The sequence below is a fragment of the Heptranchias perlo genome, chromosome 3 (assembly GCF_035084215.1).
Source record: "Heptranchias perlo isolate sHepPer1 chromosome 3, sHepPer1.hap1, whole genome shotgun sequence".
NCBI lineage: Eukaryota > Metazoa > Chordata > Chondrichthyes > Hexanchiformes > Hexanchidae > Heptranchias > Heptranchias perlo.
In genome coordinates, this window is record NC_090327.1 from 103306886 (window position 1) to 103327139 (window position 20254).

Sequence of the window (20254 nt, forward strand, 5' to 3'; positions counted from 1 at the left end):
GGATCACTTTTCCCATGGAGTTTTTATTTCTCAATGGAGTGTATATTTGTTGAGAATATTGAAATATTTCTTTAAATGTTTGCCTCTGCTTTTTCAACCATCATACCCTTTAATTTGGTTTCCCAATCTACCTTAGCCAACTCACCCCTCATACCTATGCAATTGCCATTATTTAAGTTTAAGACTCTAGTTTCAGACTTAAGTACATCACTCTCAAACTTAATGTGAAATTCTCTCATTTTATGATCACTCTTCCCCAGAGGATCTCCTACTGTGGGATTACTAATTAAACCTGTCTCATTACATAATACAAGATCTAAAATAGCCTGTTCCCTGGTTGGTTCCATGTCATATTGCTCTAGCAAACTGTTTGGAATGCATTCCATGAACTCGTCCTCCAAACTACCTTTGCCAATTTGATTTGCCCAGTCTATATGAAGATTAAAGTCCCCCATGATTACTGCATTACCTTTGTTACAAGTTCCTATTCTTTCATGATTAATACTCTGTCCAATGGTATAGCTACTATTAGGGGGCCTATAAACTACTCCCACCAGTGTTTTCTGCCCCTTGTTATTTCTTATTTCCACCTATACTAATTCTACTTCCTGATCTTCCGAGCCAAGATCCTTTCTCACCACTGTCCTTATGTGATCCTTTATTATTAGGGCTATACCCCCTCCTTTTCCATTCTGCCTGTCTTTTCTAAACGTCATGTACCTTGGAATATTTAGTTCCCAACCTTGGTCACTTTGCAACCAAGTCTCTGTAATGGCTATTAGATCAAACCCATTTATCTCTACTTGTGCAAATAATTCATCTACCTTGTTGTGAATGCTCCATGCATTCAGATAAAGAGCCTTTAATTTCGACTTTTTACCATCTTTTCCTGCTTTGACCTTGTTGGTGCTCTATTATTGGTAAATTCTCTGTCCCTTCTTGCCACACTCTGCTTATCTTTACCCAAATCACTACACTGCTCTGTTGCCTTGAATTTCCTGATTAGATTTCTAAATTTCCCAAATGTTGCAAGAGAGACCAAGTTTTCTTCCCAATCTTCTGCAAACTTTCCCAGGCACCTTTACCATCTGTTTGTATCTGGGCAACACTCAGGCAATCAATAAGCCTAGTAGCTGAATGTTTTAAACTGAAGAGAACCTGCTATTGATAGTGAATTAAATGCACGAGAAATCAAGGGCTGCAGGGCCGATTTTCCCAACATGGGCTGCCTGTGAGCAGCCCTCACCGGGAGTATCCGATCAGTGAATCAGCCCTCAAGAGTTCCTTTGATAATATCACTCGTTGTAACTCGTAGCCTACATTTTGAAAATGTTCCATTTCACAGTGTGACGGGTTTAATTTTTCTTTCCAATCATATACTAGCAAAACTAGTTACCACTTTGATTTTATTTTGGATTTTGTATAAAAGTAGGTTCAGCTCAAATGATTTACATCACAAATCATTGTTGTGCAATACCCAGCTAAGATATGTAAAGGTGCTTGAGCAAGGCTTAATGCTTACATGTACAGGTGAGATAAGTATTAGTTAAAGTAAAAAAAACTTTCCAAATTTTTATTTATAAAGTTCAGATTTGAACTACCTCTGATCAAAAAAAAACTAGCACAATACTTGGTTTAGAGAATCATAACACAGTCCACCTCTCCCCTGCCCTCAGTCCATCAACCATTGAAACCCTCATCCATGCCTTTGTAACTTACAAATTCAACTATTTCTAAGGTCTTCTGGACGATCTCTATTCTCCGTAAGCTCCAGCTCCTCCAAAACTCTGCTACCCATTTTGCTCCCTGATCTCTCCATTCCTCTGGCTCCAGCCTCTTGTTTATCCCCCTTTACATCGGCCCGCCTTCAGCTGTCTAATCCCCACACTCTGGTATTCCCTCCCTAAATTTCTCCATTTCTCCACCCCCCACCCCCCTCTTCCTTTAAGACCCTCATTAAAACCGACCTCTTGACCAAGTGTCCTTGTTTGGCTCAGTGTCCAAATTTTTCTTTATGCCTCTATCACGTGCGTGGGACGTTTCACTATGTTAAAGGCGCTATATAAATGTAAGTTGTTATTGTTGTTGTAGAGAATCTTTCCTTGGAGAATACGATCAAAAATATTGCCGTAAAATAAAATCTGGAACCATAATTACAATTACCACTAAATGGAATTACAGATTCAGACAGAAAATCAACTTTGGTTTTAGTTTCTAGTTGTGTTTACAATGCTCCTTGATAGTGTGATTGGTCAGGTGTTGGTCATTGCGAGTTATGATTATTGCCCAAGTACTTCAGAAGCAATTGATAAAATAATAACTGAGTGGAGAGTCCTCCAACTCTCACAGTTGCTACTTCCCTCAAAGATGTCAACACTAAGCATAGGTGGTGTTAAGGCTAATTTGAACTCAACTTAAACAGCAGCTGACTGTCACAATGGCTAGTTGTTGAAAAGAAAAGGATTACTTTTCTAAGGGATAGGATGAAACTGAACACATTTGGAAGGAGGAGAAAAGGTAGACATGGCGTAAAATAGATTAAAGCAGCAGCTTAAGATAGGGGGGCACAGTTCTTAAGGACAATGGAATGGGGCTAGAGGTTTAATTGGAGTTCAGAGAACCGTGAATCTGTCAGAGCTGGCAGGGATAAGACAGTTGTATTAGGGGTGCAGAAGTGGCTGCTGAGGAGAGGCAGGAAGGTATCAATTACAGGTCTTTTTAATAAAGTTTTGATAACAGATTTACGGAGGTTATGAGCAGAGATAAATTTGGCTCTAATCAAGGTACAATTGGCCGAATTTTTATGAGATCAGGATAGAACCGTAGAAACGGGAATTGCTAGACGATAAAAGGCCATGGTCCATGTAGTCCATCTTCTATCATCCTGGTAGTCGCATGATACAACGATAATGGAGTTGTTGACTCATTATGGCAATCAATCTCTATCAATTAGTCTGCGACGAACCCAGATATGAGGCAAGGAAAACCTCCAGTGGTGGAGAGCTTTTGGAACCAGAGATCCAAAGTCACCTGTTCTTCCCAAGCATCCTACACTTACCATATGTCATGGCTCAAATTACTCATATACTGCATCCAAAAATATTATTTAATTTGCATTTGAATGAATCAACACTATCTGCTTCCACCATCTCCCTAAAGAGCCTGTTCCATAGATTTACCACTTGCTCACTGAAATAATGTTACTGCCGATTAGTTTTGAATTTAACATCCTTCAAGGGCAGGCCGTGTCCTCTGGTTCTACTATTGTGGACATGGTGAAACAGCTTGTCATGGTCTACATTATCTAGTCCTTTTTTAGAATCCTAAAAACAGCAATCATATCATCTCTCAACCTTCTCTTTTCAAGATGTGGAGATGCCGGTGATGGACTGGGGTTGATTTACAACACCAAGTTATAGTCCAGCAATTTTATTTTAAATTCACAAGCTTTCGGAGGCTACCTCCTTCCTCAGGTGAACACATCGTTCACCTAAGGAAGGAGGTAGCCTCCGAAAGCTTGTGAATTTAAAATAAAATTGCTGGACTATAACTTGGTGTTGTAAAATTGTTTACAATTCTCTTTTCAAGTGAGAAAATCCCCAACTTATGTAATCGTTCATTATGGTCCAATCTCTCCATCCCCTCAATCATTTTGGTTGCTCTCTTCTGTATCCTTTCAATAGCTGCAATATTCTTTCTGTACTGCGGTGACCGAAATTGTGCACAGTATTCCAAGTGCGGTCGCACCAATGATTTATAAATTGGAAGGATTACCTCACTATTTTGGCTCAATAATGACCTTTTAATACATCCCAACACATGATTTGTTTTACTCATTGCCACTGGGCATTAATGTGATGGCTTCAATTTATTGCCAATCAGGACCCCCAGATCGCTTTCGTTTTCCATACACATTATTTTCTTTCCATTTATGTAATAGGCCCTGCCTGGATTTTTTTGTCCCCACGTGAAACATTTTGCATTTCTCTACATTTAATTTCATCTGCCACCTGTCTGCCCAATTTCCAAGTGTATTCAAATCGTCCTGTAACATACCCTGTTCAGCTTTGTCTACCACCTTCATCAGCTTTGTATCATCTGCAAATTTAGCCACTGTGCTTGCGACTCCCAACTCCAGATCATTTATGAAGATATTAGAGGTGCGAAGTGATGCATTTTGGCAGGAAGAATGAGTTGAGGCAATATAAATTAAACGGTAACATTTTAAAGGGGGTGGAGGAACATACACAAATCTTTGAGGGTGGCAGGACAATTTGAGAAGGCTATTAAAAAGGCATATAGGATCATTGGCTTCATAAACAGAGTACAAAAATAAGGAAGTTATGGTAAACCTTTATAAATCTCTGGTTAGACTTCAGCTCGAGAATTGTGTCCAATTCTGGGCACCACATTTTAGAAAAGATGTCAAGGCCTTGTCGAGGGTGCAGAGGAGATTTACCAAAATGGTACCAGGGATGAAGGAATTCAGTTATGTGGAAAGACTAGAGAAGCTCGGATTGTTCTCCTTGGAGCAAGGAAGGTTAAGAGGAAATTTAATACAGGTGCTCAAAATTATGAGGGATTTTTATAGCGTAGATAGGGAGAAACTGTTCCCACTGGCAGGTGGGTTGATAACCAGAGGACACCGATTTAAGATAATTGGGGGAAAAAAAGGTGGGAGATGAGGAGAAATGTTTTCACTCAGCGAGTTGATGTGATGTGGATTGCACTACCTGAAAGGGTGGTGGAAGCAAATTCAAAAGTAATTTTCAGAAGGGAATTGGATATATATTTAAAAAGGTAGAATTTGCAGGGCTATGGGGAAAGAGCAGGGGAATGGGACTAATTGGTAGCTCTTCCAGAGAGCCGGCACAGGCATGATGGGCCGAATGGCCTCCTTATGTGCAGTATGATTCTATGATTCGATGATTCTAAGCTGCTTTATCACACCCTCAAAGAAAACCAGTAAATTAGATTGGTAAGTCCTCCTTCATGAACTCATATCAGCTATCATTTTTATGATTTTATTTCTACCCAGATGCTCCATGGTCTTATCATTAATAAGAGTTTACATAACTTTAACTACAATAGATGTCAAACTCACTGGTCTTATAAGACAATTGAACCAAGGCACAGTGTCAGATTTAATGGAAGGGCAAGAGTGAGGTAGAAAACATTTCCTGGGGGTCAGAATGACAACAGATACTGAACTCACACAGGTAGAGTTTGACACAGTGTGATTTATTAAACACAAAGATGTTAGGCTTTCTGGGACAGCATTAAGGACTCTATAGTTGACCTCTGCATTAGGGAGGAGAAATATCAGCCACGATTTCCACTCCTGAACATTATCCATTGGCTTCTTCTGGAATGTGCAGATGTATAAATGTTGTTTGAGGCTAGAATTGAGTGCAGATGTTGTACCTCGTCCATAGTTGAATAGACTGCCTGTGTGTGTGTGGGTTGTTGGTGAAGAATACCCACTTGGACAAGGTAGTGGTTGGCACCTGTGACACTCCAGCATGTAAGTGCCTTTTGGAGAGAAAGGAAGAAAGCTGGAGGGAGCTAAAACTAAGAAATTCAACAAAGGCTTCAACTTTGCAGGGCAAGGTGTGGAGCTTGATAGGAGCACAGGTCAGAGAATCAGGCACGGAAGTCAGAGTATCCAATTCTCAGCACGCCAGATTCATTGTAATGACTAGAGAATCAACATTGATGCTAATGTGGTGTGCTAACCTCCTGCTTATTGGTTATGGTACTTGGACTAGCAACTTGGAGGTCATGAGTTCAAATCCTACTATGGCAAGTTGTGAAGTTGAATTCAATAAATCTGGTCATTTGTATACTGGCTCCAGAAAAAAAAATGATGATCAAAGGTGCTGGATTGTTGTGAAAACCCAACTGGTTCACTAATATCTTTCAGGGAAGGGAACCTGCCACCCCTTCCTGGCTTGGTCTACATATGACTCTGTCCCACACTATGGCTTACTCTTAATGTCTTCAGGCCAACATAGGATGCACAATAAACACTGTCTTGTGTCGCCATGACCCAAGAATTAAAAATAAATGTGAGGTTCCATGTGTGGAATACAGCCTTGCAAAATGTACCCTAAAGTGTTTTGTATTAGTTTTTTTTAAACTGGATATATTTTATACTTTAACTGACGCTACTAGGAGTAGTGTAAGGCCCATCAACCACTTTGTAATAGATTACAAGGAGCCTATGACATGAAGCAGATTGACAAGATTATTCTATTGGTATCATGATAACAAAAAAAGAAGCTGCAGAGAAAAATTAGAGATAGTTACACCTCTGTTGTCAGCAGGAGTGGATTAACCAACTCTCAATCCCTACAAATAGATGCGCAGCTGAGGTAAGTTTACAATGCTTGCTGTGTTTCTTAACCTTTGAGAATTTCAGTAATATTGATAATATCCATAAGACTTGGTACCTTGCTTTACCCTGAGCTGTGCTTCAAATCTTATACCATATGCATCACCCTTACTTTCACCTCTGTAACGTTGCCTGCGTTTGCCCTTACCGCTGCCCCAGTCCCTTTGCCAGGCTTCACTTGGTCAACGCTCTTCTCACTGGCTTCCCTACTTAAACTCTACTTCATCCAAGATGCATGCCTCCATTGGCTCTCCATCCTCAACGCATTGACTTTAAAATCCTCATCCCCTTGTATAGAAATCCCTGCCTTTGGAATCTTCTCCAGCCCTTTGTCCCAACATGTATCCTCCACTCTTCAGGATGTGGTCTGCCCCCATTCCACCATTGGTTGCAGAACCTTCAGCCATGGTCCTTCTCTTCCTAAACCCCTTCCCCTCTTTACCTCGCTTCCCATTTTCAAAAGCCTCCTCAAAACCTAACTCGTCAGCCCTGCTTTCAGTCCCCTCCTCTAACTTTTCCCCAGCTGCTGCTTGGTGCTCCCATACCATCTGTGAAGCGTCTGAGGACTTTTCACTACATTAATGGCGCTACCTAAGTGCAAACTGTTATAAAAAGAACATTTGTTATCTTGTTCAAAACATGCTTTCATGGGAATGATATTTCCTTTGTATGCTTTTCCGTTTCTGAGAACTGAAATGTCCTTCAGTGTTTAAAAGCTTGGGCCAGAATTTTTATTCCTTGTGTATTCAGGGACACTAAGAATAGCTCAGTGCTCATACAGGAGAAAATAGCTGCAACTACATGCAAATTACAAAGAAAAACAACTGTGAGCAGGAAGTGAGCTCATCAAATCCACCAACTACTTAGCACGTTCTCAGTAGAGCCGCACGCTCACTAAATATCTGTCATGGAATAATTTACCTGTCATATGAGAAGTCCTAATCGCGTTCCTTTTTATAGTCAAAGCTGCTAATGGAAAGTTGTATTTCTGTGGTTTTTGAGGAAGTATCAAATAAGCACTGTGTGCTGGCATCTCGCATACTGAAATGAATCAGTCTATATTTAGCACATAGTTACTATTTAGCTAATACTGCTAAATATTATATTTCTTCACAAATGACTTACCAGAGTAGAACTGAGGAAGGATAAAGTGCTTTTAATGTCTCCGCAATGGCTACACCACTAGAAAACACTCATGGATTACAATGTTCCATTATTTTGGACTTTACAGGGACCCACTGGGAGGCAAAGACATCTCTTTATCGAAGTTTTCCCCCTGACCTCCATTGACTTCAGTTTTACTTGGTGCCACACTCGGTCAAATGCTGCTTTGATGTCAAGGGCAGTCACTCTCACCTCACCTGTGGAATTCAGCTCTTTTGTCCATGTTTGAACCAAGGCTATAATAAGGTCTGCAGCCGTGTGATCCTAGCTGAACCCAAACTGAGCATCGGTGAGCAGGTTATTGGTGAGTAATTGTCGCTTGGTAGCTCTGTTGATGACTCCTCCTACCATTTTGCTGATGATTAGCAGTATTCTGATAGGGCGGCAATTGGCTGGGTTGGATTTGTCCTGCTTTTTGTGGACCACACATACCTGGGTAATTTTCCACATTGTCGAGTAGATGCCAGTGTTGTAGCTGCACTGGAATTGCTTGGCTAGGGGCATGGCTAATTCTGGAGCACAAGTCTTCAGTACTACAGCCGGGATGTTGATGGGGCCCATAACCTTTGCCATGTCCAGTGCACTCAGCCATTTCTTGATATCACAAGGAGTGAATCGAATAGCCTGATGACTGGCTTCTGTGATGTTGGGGAACTTGGGAGGAGGCTGAGATGAATCATCCACTCGACACTTCTGGCTGAAGATGGTTGCAAACACTTCAGCCTTGTCTTTTGCACTCACGTGCTGGGCTCCGCCACCATAGAGGAGGGCTTTGACCTGATCCATTGGTTGTGGGAATACTTAGCTCTGTCTATAGCATGCTGCTTCCACTGTTTATCATGCATTGTATTGTCCTGTGTTGTAGCTTCGCCAGGTACCTCATTTTCAGGTTTGCCTGGTGCTGCTTCTGGCATGCTCTTCTATAGTCTTCATTGAATCAGGGTTGGATATCTGGCTTGATGGTGATGGAGGAGCGAGGGATATGCTGAGCCATGAGGTTACAGATTGTAGTGGTATACAGTTTTGCTGCTGCAGTGTCCCACAGTGTGAGTCTATGGTTTTAATCTGCTAGATCTGTTTTTAATCCATCCCACTTAGCACGGTAGTAGTGCCACACGACACGATGGAGGGTGTCCTCAGTGTGAAGACGGGTGGCCCCTCCTACCAGTGCTGTTATGGACAGACATATCTGCAGCAGATAGATTGGTGAGGACGAGATCAAGTAGGTTATTCCCTTGTGTTGGTTCTCATCACCTGTTGCAAGCCAAGTCTGGCAACTATGTCCTTCAGGTCTCAGCCAGTTCAGTCAGTGCTGAGCCACTCTTGGTGATGGACATTGAAGTCGCACATTCTGTGCCCTTGCTACCCTTAGTGCTTCCTTCAAGTGGTGTTCAACGTGGAAGAGTATTGATTCATCAGCTGAGGGAGGGCGGTAAGTGGCAATCAGCAGGTGGTTTCCTTGCCCATGTTTGACCTGAAGCCATATTTCTTAACCTCACCTGTGCAGTTTGAATGTTATCTATTGCTGCCAGTGCTGTGAAATCTCCTTGCAATGTAAATGGGACAGTTTCCATAGCATTTACATTGCAGAGTGATTCCACAAATCTACCCCAAAGGGAAGCAGTTCTCTGGTATAAATGCAATCAGTCTCTGTCACCATTGGGTAATATATGTTCAGCATAACCCTATCCTCTGGTTCAAATGGACTGCAGTGTGAGAACAAACAATACAGTTTACTGATAGTGTGGGCAATTCACAATCCAACATATGGCCGACCAATTTATTGAGGTGTAGGCGATATCTACTCAACAGTAGGCTCAAGTCATTTCTACACTGAGTTCCATTAGAAGGAACCAAAGAAAATGGAGAGAGAATTCACAGTTCCCCAGGTTATTCTGGTATTTTCATGCTTGGTTGTCAGATGATATTTTGCCCTCTGCTATCAAGGGGACAAATTTAGAAACTGTATGGCAATCAATACATAGGAAATGAGCACCACCCATCATTTTCTATCACCTGTTAATGTCAACAACACAGAACAAATCAACACCCATTGAGTAAATATTTGTTATTAACTGGCCACCATTATTTATCAGTGGCTCTAATCTCCACATCCATTAAGTAACTAAACACTTATTCCTTTAAGGTACATTGTACCTTCAGATAATGTGTTATAGTCTCACATTCCTAAAATCAAATGTCTCAATTCTCTCTGTTATTATTCCTGTCTTGGGGAGAGAGGTCTGTGTGTGTAAAAGAGACTGAGGGCTCGATTTTAGGGTCGGGTTACCTGCGGGTTTCCAGCGGGGGGGCCCCGAAAATCCCGATCTCCGATCACGTGACCGGATTCGGACGAAATCCCGGCCACTTCCGGGTACCGCGCTGACGTGCGGGGCTGCGCGCGCAAGCCCCGCTGGTGGGAATCCCGCAGGCAATTAAAGCCAGCGGGGTTCCACTTGAGAGTACTTAACTTGCTCGTTGTGGTCAGTTAATGAGCTGAAGCAGCTGTCAAAAGAGGAAGTGTGGGATTTTACGTTTAAAGCAGTCAGTTTCCCACACTGGGGGAAACAGGACCCTTCAAACCAGGCGTGTTGCAGCCAGCAGCCTGTGGCAGGTGCCAAGGTGCGCTCCACGGGGGACAGCCCTCACCCACGCAGGAGGCCACCGCGTCACATAGGGCAACCCCTGCCCCCCACCACCCCCCGGCCAAGCCAGAGGACAGACCGACACGAAACCGCAGCCCCAGTCCGAGGACCCACACACCTACCCTGCACAACCCCTCAGACCAACACCTGCCAGTTGGGTGGTGTGTGGACACCCTCGGAGGACGAAGAGCATGACCACCACCAGCAGCCTCGCAGTCCACGCCGTCCGCCGCAGAGACGTGGATCCCCCCAACACGGTGTGGTTGCACGCCCACCTGCACAGCAGGAGGGAGGGCTACCGCAGAGAGAGATGCGTCGCAGAGGGCACTACCCTCGCCACAGGGTCCACAGACCGAGGCGCAGCTCCCCGGACCTCTCCCAGCAGCAGTGCACAGGGAGGCGCAGATTCGCTCGACATGTAGTCGTGGAGATCTGCAGCCTCTTTCATGCCGAGCTGCTCCTGGCTGGCCCCAGCACCAACTGCTTACCTGTCGCTGGCAAAGTCACCACTGTCCTCCACACCTTCTCCTCCGCATCCTTCCAGGGTGCAGCCGGCAACACCGCCGATGTCTCTCAGTTGTCTGCGCGGACGAGCCCTGCAAATACACCTGCACCTACTCTGCAGTAACACGATGGGTGGCATCAGTGGTGGGTCCTCATAGTGATACCCAGGAGCGGGCATTATTGGACACAATGGACAGGATTCGCGGAGACATGGCAGTGGTGGTGTCAATATAATGTGTGCTGTTTGTGGCTCTGAAATTCAATATGGGTAACACCCATGACAAACCCTCAGACACCCTTGTGCACCCCCTTCATGCTGACGAGACGTTTGCCTTACCCTGCCTACTGCACATATGTGATGCATGCCCTGTGGCTGCAGCACAGGTGGTGGCAGGTTGAGTGAGGCTGGCCGTGAGGGAGATGCACGAGAGGGTGAGTATGGGATGGAGCCATGAGATTGTATGAGGATTGGGTCGCGTGTTAGTGGCAGGATGAGTACTGGCGAGGTGAGTAGGTGGAGGTAAGATGAGGATGGGGTGTGAGTGGGCATGAAGGGTGATGTGACAGAATAGTGTTGGCGGTGCCGAAGGAGATTTGGGGTGGGGGCAGTGTTGTGGCAGACGGAGTGTAGGGGAAAGACTTCGTGTTCTCACTGTGGCTGACCTACTGCGGTCATTGCAGCGCCTCCTGCACTGTATGCAGGTGGGCGATATGTTGGTGGCGCAGGTGACCCCCTCTGCCACCTCGAGCCAGGCCTTCTTGGTGGCAGAGGCAGGCCGCTTCCTCCCGCCCGCCGGGGGGAAGATCTGTGTCCTCCCCCTCCTCCTCACCCCATCTGATGATACCTGGGGTGAGGCATCATTAAACTGGGAGCAGCCTTCCCCCTGGGCTGCTCCATGCTGCAATTTGTCCCATTGGTTGCAGCATCTGTCAGTGGAGGACTGCCCCTTTAACTAGAGAGCCTCCAGCTGACAGATCGTACTGCGCATGCGCAGCCCGCCCGACGCGCAGGCCAGCGCCGTGGACCCCGGAGGAGCAGGTAATTGGATCCTATTAGTGTGTTGCCTGCTACGATCGCGTGGGCAACCCACTAATTTCGCCGTTCGCGTTTTCGACGCTCCCGGAGGACCACCCGCTGGGAACCCGCAGGCCTGCTAAATTCGAGCCCTGAGTGTGAGTGCATGTGTGTGTGTGACTGTGTGTAGTTGGATGAGGTGTGGTTAATTAGTTTTAGCCACCAGGAGTAAACTAGCAGTAAAATAAGTATGCTGTAAAGTTTGAGTTTGTGGCTGATGCTGTTGTCAAGGTTTAGGAAAATGTGGATATAAAAGCCCAGAAATTTGGGAGTCGGTCTCTGTCAGAATCAGGTCGCAGAGCAGAAGTCATGGCTGCCCATGGAGATGGATGCAGACCCTGTCCAAGTTGCAGGGAAGGGGTCAGTAGCATAATCACATATATTACCCAATGGTGACAGAGACTGATTGCATTTATACCTGTAAAGGTACATTTGGAGCGGGCCATCCCGATCTGCCAGCAGAAATGAGAGGGGCCCAAAGCTGCTCTGTCCGGGGACCCCAGAGGCACATCCTGAGCTGAAGATCAACTTGGATATCTTCTTCAGATCTTATGGTAGTTAAGGGCTGTGAGTGAGAAAGTACTCGATCCTGTCCAGGATCTTTTACCTTTCACTTGGTAGGTTTTGGGGCCTTTTGGGGCTCTCAGCTGGCAAGAGCCTAATGGAAGTATAAGTATAAGAATTCCCAGAGAAGTCTGGACACTTCCCCCAGATGTGGCCCACAGAGGATTCACCCACTCCCCTCACCTGGCCGAAATTTACAACACATTTTGCACGAGGCAGATACCTGCATATCTGGGTACCAGCCCTAAATTCTGGCCCATCGGTGGGAGAAGTGCCCTCTCTCTACCTGCCCCCACCCTGACCCCAGGAATTTCAACCCTGCAGGGTGAACTACAAGACTCTGTAGGATGTTGAGGAAAACCTCTAAGTGCCTAGCTCCCTTAAAATAACGCTGGCAGTAGTTTAATACGACTTCCTTAAGTGCTTGTACCAAAAGATGGTCCATTTGGAAGATTTTCCTCATAAAGGCTATGCCAGAAGTGGTGATTGGATCACAGAGTTGACCTTTATGGGAGTGAGGATACAGGTTTTGAGATTACGCAGTATGAATATTAACGGATCGAAACCTTAATACGTTTGTATGAAATATCTTTATTTACCAGAGCTGTTAAATTAATTAACATAAACCACCCTTAATCATAGAACCATACAGCACAGAAGGAGACCATTCGGTCCATCAGGCCAGATCTTTAAAAGAGCTATCCAATTAGTCCTACTTCCTTGCTCTGAGAGAATACTCATCCTCTTCCCAGCAGTCAGCTGCAATAGTCAGCAGCAAAAGAGCTGCACTCCAACACTCCCTACTCACCTGCTGCCTCAGCACTCACTGCAGTGGCATTCCCACTGTAATAAAGCCCAATCTCCCACTGTTGTAGCAGTGGACTCCCTCTTGACGGTTTTGACTCCACCCTACATGCCGAAGTAACTCCAATCCAAAAAAATGGGTCGGGTTAGAGGAGCAGGCAGAAGCCCTGCTCCACCATCAGTCCAATCCAGAGGGAAATCCAACCCTTAACAGTAGTCTAGCAAGACTCATTGCACAAATAATACTTGAATGTAATGGTTCAAGAAGAAGGTCCACCACCTTCTCACGTCAACTAGAGATGGAGAATGAATGCAGCCTAATACAGAATATATGTATAAAACACAGCAATGGTACCTGCCATTGAACTCACTAACTGCACTTAGTACTTAAGATTAAGAAAAAAAATACATCAACTTCATGTGTTCAGAAAACCTTTTCTCATTTGTTTATAGACACACATTGCGATGGTATAATCTATGTTGAAATGTATCAATGTGTCACTGACAGGCCATATCGCTATGTTTCAAATGACCTTTAGGATTTTTGGCTCTTATCTTGTCTGAAGACCAAAGGACTGATTTGCACTTAGGGAGGGGTAGGAAATCACAGACAACGCCCCATGATTTTCTGTCCATGAGAACCACACCTGTGATCTCCTAAAATCTGCTCCTGGGTGGAGGTGGAAGGGGGCAAGGCTTCCAGGAGTGGGATTTTTTTAAAAACTGGCCCTTACAAGTATGGCAAACATTTTTCCAAGGTGTTAGTGTAAATATCTGAGCAGATTGAAGATGTAATCCAGCATCTGGGTTGAGATCATCACACAATTACCCTGAGACTGGATTTTGGGCTGCTTTCTGATGGTAGTTGCTAAAGAGGAAATAAATCCTTCGTAAATTATTTTGCAGTTGTTCTCATCAATGATCTACATGTTGCTGGAAGATTCCAAGCTATCAGGAAAATGGCTTCAATCTCAGTTCACCCACCTGCACTCAGCAACCCAGACAAGGCAAAGAGAGTGAATCTAGCATCAGTGAAGGAGGCATGGACGGCCGTGGAAGGAAACTCATCAGGAGGAGCAGGGGATCATCCCTCTCCCACCCTTCAGACAAAGAATGGTAAGGAGTCTATGGTTTACGAGTTAATAATGACAGTGAATTCTAAATATAATGCTCCTGTAATTAATATGCAGCTGAATTCTCGGACATGCAAAAATGAGCTTGCGAAGAAATGCGGTGCTTAGATGAGTATTTTTGCAATTTAATTAAAAATTCTCATTTGGCAGGTCAGTTTGCCACAGCTTGCTTAGTTCTAAGAATGTACAAAAACATAAAATGAGAAAATAAACTTCCATCAGTCCATCATAAACTCTTCTCCAACCATTCAACCTTCTGAGGGAAAGGCTTGTATATATACTCCCTGATTCCCAAAGGGTATCTCGCAGATCGAAGTTGTTTTTTGTCCCTCCCCTCCATGCTGTTTTCTCCCCTCCCCTCTTCTCCTGAAGGAGATGACGTATTCCAGGGTACAGTTCAATGGACACTACTCAACTTGCCCAAATGGCCAGTCTTCAGGTGTGAGTCTCAACTGTGAGTGTCAGAAGGCAGCTGTTGATGTTCCAGCGATGGAAAAGAGAAAAAAAAAATCAGCTCAATGTTCTGCTCATGATTGCTGCAAATGACCCCTCACTGAGAAGTCTGTATGAGCGTGTGTGGGTTGAAGGCAGAATTGGGCCACTGGGGGACTTGAGGGCTGCTAGTGCCTATGGAACGGTATGGCATCATCAGTTAATGACTTCAGAAGAGAGGGGGCAGTTGAAAAAATTTCCATTTTCATCCTATTTTGAATCACAAGGTGACTCGGAACAAAAAGATCAATATCAAGATTGATGGCTTTAATTGGGAGCAGAATTTTAAAATGCTTAATCCAGGATTTAAAAAGTTAAAGAAACAATGGCCCAGTATTTCCTCAGTGTGATTTTAAACTGCTGGTGCATCTTTCAAAAAAGTGTTACGTCCGCCACTGGCCTTTAGAGGGAAATACATGGAAGTTTCCTGTCCATTAGTACGAGTATTGGTGTAAAACAGGCGTAAAACCAGTGCAACGGGCAGGAAACTTCTCTGCAGCCTTTTAATTGCACTGTTCAAACCCCACTATTCAGCAGAACAAGAGGTAAGGCAGGAACACTGCTTGACTTTCATTTCTCTTTCAAATTACTTCATTGCATTTCTCACCAATATTTTCATTATATTTAGACAGAAATATGAATATTCAAGTGCAGTCTTTGCCCAGAGGGCAGCAGGGCACGATACCAAGCCGGAGGTAAAGAATGCACAACTTCACTCATTCAGAGTTCCAAGCTCTCGCGAGGGCCACTGAAGGCAGGACAAACAGACTGTTGGGTATAGTTGCCAATTCACTCAGAAATATTACTCATACTACCTGGAGGAAGTTGGCACTGAAACCATCTGATTTGTTTCCACAGTCCCCATTCCAAACATCTCAGAAATTCATTAGCTATTTCAAAATATTATGGTTTCAACCTAGATGAGAAGTTAATGGTCACAATTAAAACATGAACACAGCAATATTACACCACAAGTCATTTCGGAGAATCAATCAGGCCTGTTGCAGTATCCCTGATTAATCCTTTCCAACTTGGTCTCTGACATTCACTTAAGAATATTATCCAACACTCTCCCCTTATCTTAACCTCATAACTTATGATCCATTTGTCATAACTCTCTTCATTTAAGTGTACAACGTAAACAGCCAAACTATAATGAGAAGCTCCTGAAGACCAGGAAAGTCTTTAAAGTCAAAGTTTAGTTATATCCCCTCTACCAGTAGACAATGATCTCCCTCGAGGAGCAGCTCATTGTATGCACATAGAATCACGGAATCATAGAATGGTTATAGCACAGAAGGAGGTCATTCAACCCAACGAGCCTGTGCCGGCTCTTTGGAAGAGCAAGGCAGTTAGTCCCCATAGCCCTGCAAATTTCTTCCCTTCAAGTATTGATCCAATTCCTTTTTGAAAGACATGATTGAACTTGCTTCCACCACCCTTTCAGGCAGCGCATTCCAGATCATAACTACTTGCAGAGGAAAGAAGTTTTTTTTCTCATGTTGCTTTTGGTTCTTTTGCCGATCACCTTAAATCTGTGTCCTCTGGTTCTTGAGCCTTCTGCCAATGGGAACAGTTTCTCTTTATTTACTTTATCTAAACCTTTTATGATTTTGAACACTTCTAAGAATTCTCCTTGCAACCTTCTCTGCTCTAAGGAGAACAACCCCAGCTTCTCCAGTCTATCCACGTAACAGAAGTCCCTCATCCCTGGAACCATTCCAGTAAATCTTTTCTGCACCCTCTCGAAGGCCTTCACATCCTTCCTAAAGTGCGGTGTCCAGAATTGGACACAATACTCTGCGGAACACAGGATCAGCGATTAAAAGAAAGAGCGAGAGGAAGAGCAGAGCATGGGATCGGCGATAAAAGGAGGAGAGAGAGAGAGGAGCGCGGGATCAGCGATAAAAGGAGTGACAGAGGAGAGCGCGGACCGTGGGAGAGTGGTGAAAAAACACCTAAAGTGACAAGGGAAGGAGCTAATTGGTGAGTAGCTGGTGAGTTTTTTTTTTCTGGTGAGTGTTTTTTAAGTCTTAAAATTTATTTTTATTAAGTTTAGTTAATAATATAATAAATCGAGGCATGGCAGGGAACCTCAGACCCATCGAATGCACATCCTGTACCATGTGGAAACTCCAGGACGCTTCGTGGATAGCATGTGTCAGGAGGTGGTCAACCCACAGCTTAAGAGAGTGCAGGCAGAGAGGGACTGGGTGACCGCCAGACAGACATGGAGAACCAGGCAGGTAGTGCAGGAGTCCCCTGAGGGCATCTCACACTCCAACCAGTATTCATTTCTGAATAACTCAGCTGTATAGTGGGGGGAGGAGAGAGGTCAGGAGAGCAATAGTGGTAGGGGATTCCATAGTTAAAGGAACAAACAGGCGTTTCTGTGGCCCTTGACATGATTCCAGGATGATATGTTGCCTCCCAGGTGCCAGGATCAAGGATGTCTCTGAGCTGCTGCAGAACATTCTGCAGGGGGAGGGTGAACAGCCAGAGGGTGTGGTCCATATCGGTACCAACGACACGGGTAGAAAGAGGGATGAGGTCCTGCAGGATGATTTTAAGGAGTTAGGAAAGAGATTAAGAAGCAGGACCTCAAAGGTAGTAATCTCTGGATTACATCCAGTGCCACATGTTAGTGAGTATAGAAATAGGAGGATAGAGCAGATGAATGCGTGGCTGGAGAGATGGTGCAGGAGGGAGGCCTTTAGATTCCTGGGGCATTGGGACCAGTTCTGGGGGAGGAGGGACCTGTATAGGCCGGATGGGTTGCACCTCAACAGAGCTGGGACCAATGTCCTCGCGGGGTGGTTTGCTAGTACTGTGGTGGGGGGGGGGGTTTAAACTTATCTGACAGGGGGATGGGCACCAGGATGTAGCAATGGAAAGGAGAAACAAGGTGCACAAAGGATTGGGAGAGAGAGGTAGCACTAGAGCAAGAACTAAGAGAGAGTACAAGAAAGTCTAAGATAAGTTTACAGTGCATGTGTGTAAACGCACAAAGTGTGTTAATAAAGGTTGGAGAGTTGCAGGCACAATTAGCCACCTGGGAATTATGATGTTTTGGCGATAATGGAGACCTGGCACAAAAATGGGCAGGATTGGGTCCTAAATATTCCTGGATACAAGGTGTTCAGGAAAGATAGGGAAGGGAAGAAAGGAAGGGGAGTGGCAGTATTGATTAAGGAGAATATTGCAGTGCTGGAGAGAGAGGATGTCCTGGAGGGGTCAAAGACAGAATCTACTTGGTTAGAGTTAAACAATAGAGGTGCCATTACACTACTGGGTGTATTCTATAGGCCACCAACTAGTGGGAAGGAGATAGAGAAGCAAATTTGCAGTGAAATTAGAGAGGTGCAAAAGCTATAGAGTTGTGATAATGGGGGACTTCAACTATCCTAATATAGACTGGGATAATAATAATATAAGGGGCAAAGAGGGGGAGGAATTTTTGAAGTGTGTTCAGGAGATCTTTCTTGACCAGTACATTTCCGGCCCAACGAGGAAGGAGGCATTGCTGGACTTGGTTCTGGGGAATGAGGCGGGCCAGGTGGAGCAAGTGTCAGTGGGGCAACATTTAGGGAACAGCGATCATTGTGTCATAATGTTTAGGATAGCTATGGAAAAGGACATGGATCACTCTAAAGTAAAAATACTCAATTGGAGGAGGGCCAATTTCAGTGGGATGTGAACAGATCTGGCCCAGGTGATTGGCAGGCAAATCTGTAATTGGACAGTGGGTGGCCTTAAAAGAGGAGATGGTTCAGGTATAGCCTAGGTACATTCCCATGAGGGAGAAAGATAGGGCAACCAAAGCTCCCTGGATGACAAAAGAGATAGAGTAAGATGAAGCAGAAAAAAGGGGTGTATGACAGATATCAGGTTGATAACACAAGTGAGAACCAGGTTGAATATAGAAAGTTCAGAAGGGAAGTGAAAATGAAATAAGAGGGGCAAAGAGAGAGTATGAGAATAAATGGCGGCTAACATAAAAAGGAATCCAAAAGTCTTCCATAGGTTTATAAATAGTAAACGGGTAGTAAGAGGAGGGGTGGAGCCAATTAGGGACCAAAAAGGAGATCTACTCATGGAGGCAGAGGTCATGGCCGAGGAATTAAATGAATTCTTTGCAGCTGTCTTTATCAAGGGAGAAGATGCTGCCAGAGTCTCAGTAAAGGAAGATGTAGTTGAGATACTGGATGGGCAAAAAATTGATAGAGGAGGTATTAGAAAGACTAGCAGTACTTAAAGTAGATAAGTCACCTGGTCCGGATGGGATGCACCCTAGGTTGCTGAGGGAAGTAAGATTGGAAATTGCGGAGGTACTGGCCATAATCTTCCAAACATCCGTAGATATGGGAGTGGTGCCAGAGGACTGGAGAATTGCAAATGTTAAACCCTTGTTCAAAATAGGGTGTAAGGATGAACCCAGCAACTATAGACCAGTCAGTTTAACCTCAGTGGTGAGGAAACTTTTAGAAACGATAATCCAGGACAGAATTAGCAGTCACTTGGACAAGTGTGGATTGATTGATTAGAGAAAGCCAGCACAGATTTGTTAAAGCTAAATCGTGTTTAACTAACCTGATAGAGTTTTTTGATGAGGTAACAAAGAGGGTAGATGAGGGCAATGCGGTTGATTTAGTGTATATGGACTTTCAAAAGGCGTTTGATAAAGTGCCACATAATAGGCTTGTCATCAAGATTGCAGCCCATGGAATAAAGGGGGCAGTAGCAGCATGGATACAAAATTGGCTAAGTAACAGGAAGCAAAGAGATCTGGGGGTATATGTACCCCCAGGGGTCGGTACTAGGACCACTGCTTTTCTTGAGATATATATTAATGACTTGGACTTGGGTGTACATGGCACTGTTTCAAAATTAGCAGGTGATACAAAACTTGGAAACACTGAGGAGGATAGTAATAGACTTCAACAGGATATAGACAGGATGGTGGAATGGGTGGACACGTGGCAGATGAAATTTAACGCAGAAAAATGTGAAGTGATACATTTTGGTAGGAAAAATGAGGAGAGGCAATATAAACTAAAGGGCACAATTCTAAAAGGAGTTCAGGAACAGAGATCTGGGGGTACAGGTACACAAATCGTTGAAAGTGGCAGGGCAGGTTGAGAAAGCGGTTAAAAAAGCCTATGGGTTCCTGGGCTTTATAAATAGAGGAATAGAGTACAAAAGCAAAGAAGTTATGAATAATCTTTAAAAAAACTGGTTTCACCACAATTGGAGTATTGTGTCCAGTTCTGGGCACCACACTTTATGAAAGATGTGAAGGCCTTAGAGAGGGTACAGAAAAGATTTACTAGAATGATTCCAAAGATGAGGGACTTTAATTATGTGGATAGGCTGGAGAAGATGGGATTGTTCTCCTTTGAACAGAGAAGGTCGAGAGGAGATTTGATAGAGGTATTTAAAACGAAGTGTCTAGACAGAATAGATAGAGAGAAACTGTTCC

At 44.2% G+C, this 20254-nt stretch overlaps 1 protein-coding gene across 2 annotated transcripts in view; it reads left to right on the plus strand.

Moving 5' to 3' along the window:
* The first annotated feature begins 7531 nt into the window (after positions 1-7531).
* Positions 7532-20254, plus strand: part of itprid1 (ITPR interacting domain containing 1) — a 145063-nt gene continuing 132340 nt past the window's right edge. For both annotated transcript variants that reach the window (XM_067981380.1, XM_067981381.1), the window contains exons 1-2: positions 7532-7862; positions 14057-14266. In XM_067981380.1, the coding sequence (XP_067837481.1) occupies positions 14110-14266 (157 nt within the window). In that variant the 5' untranslated portion in view covers positions 7532-7862; positions 14057-14109. The remainder of the gene's footprint in view (positions 7863-14056; positions 14267-20254) is intronic.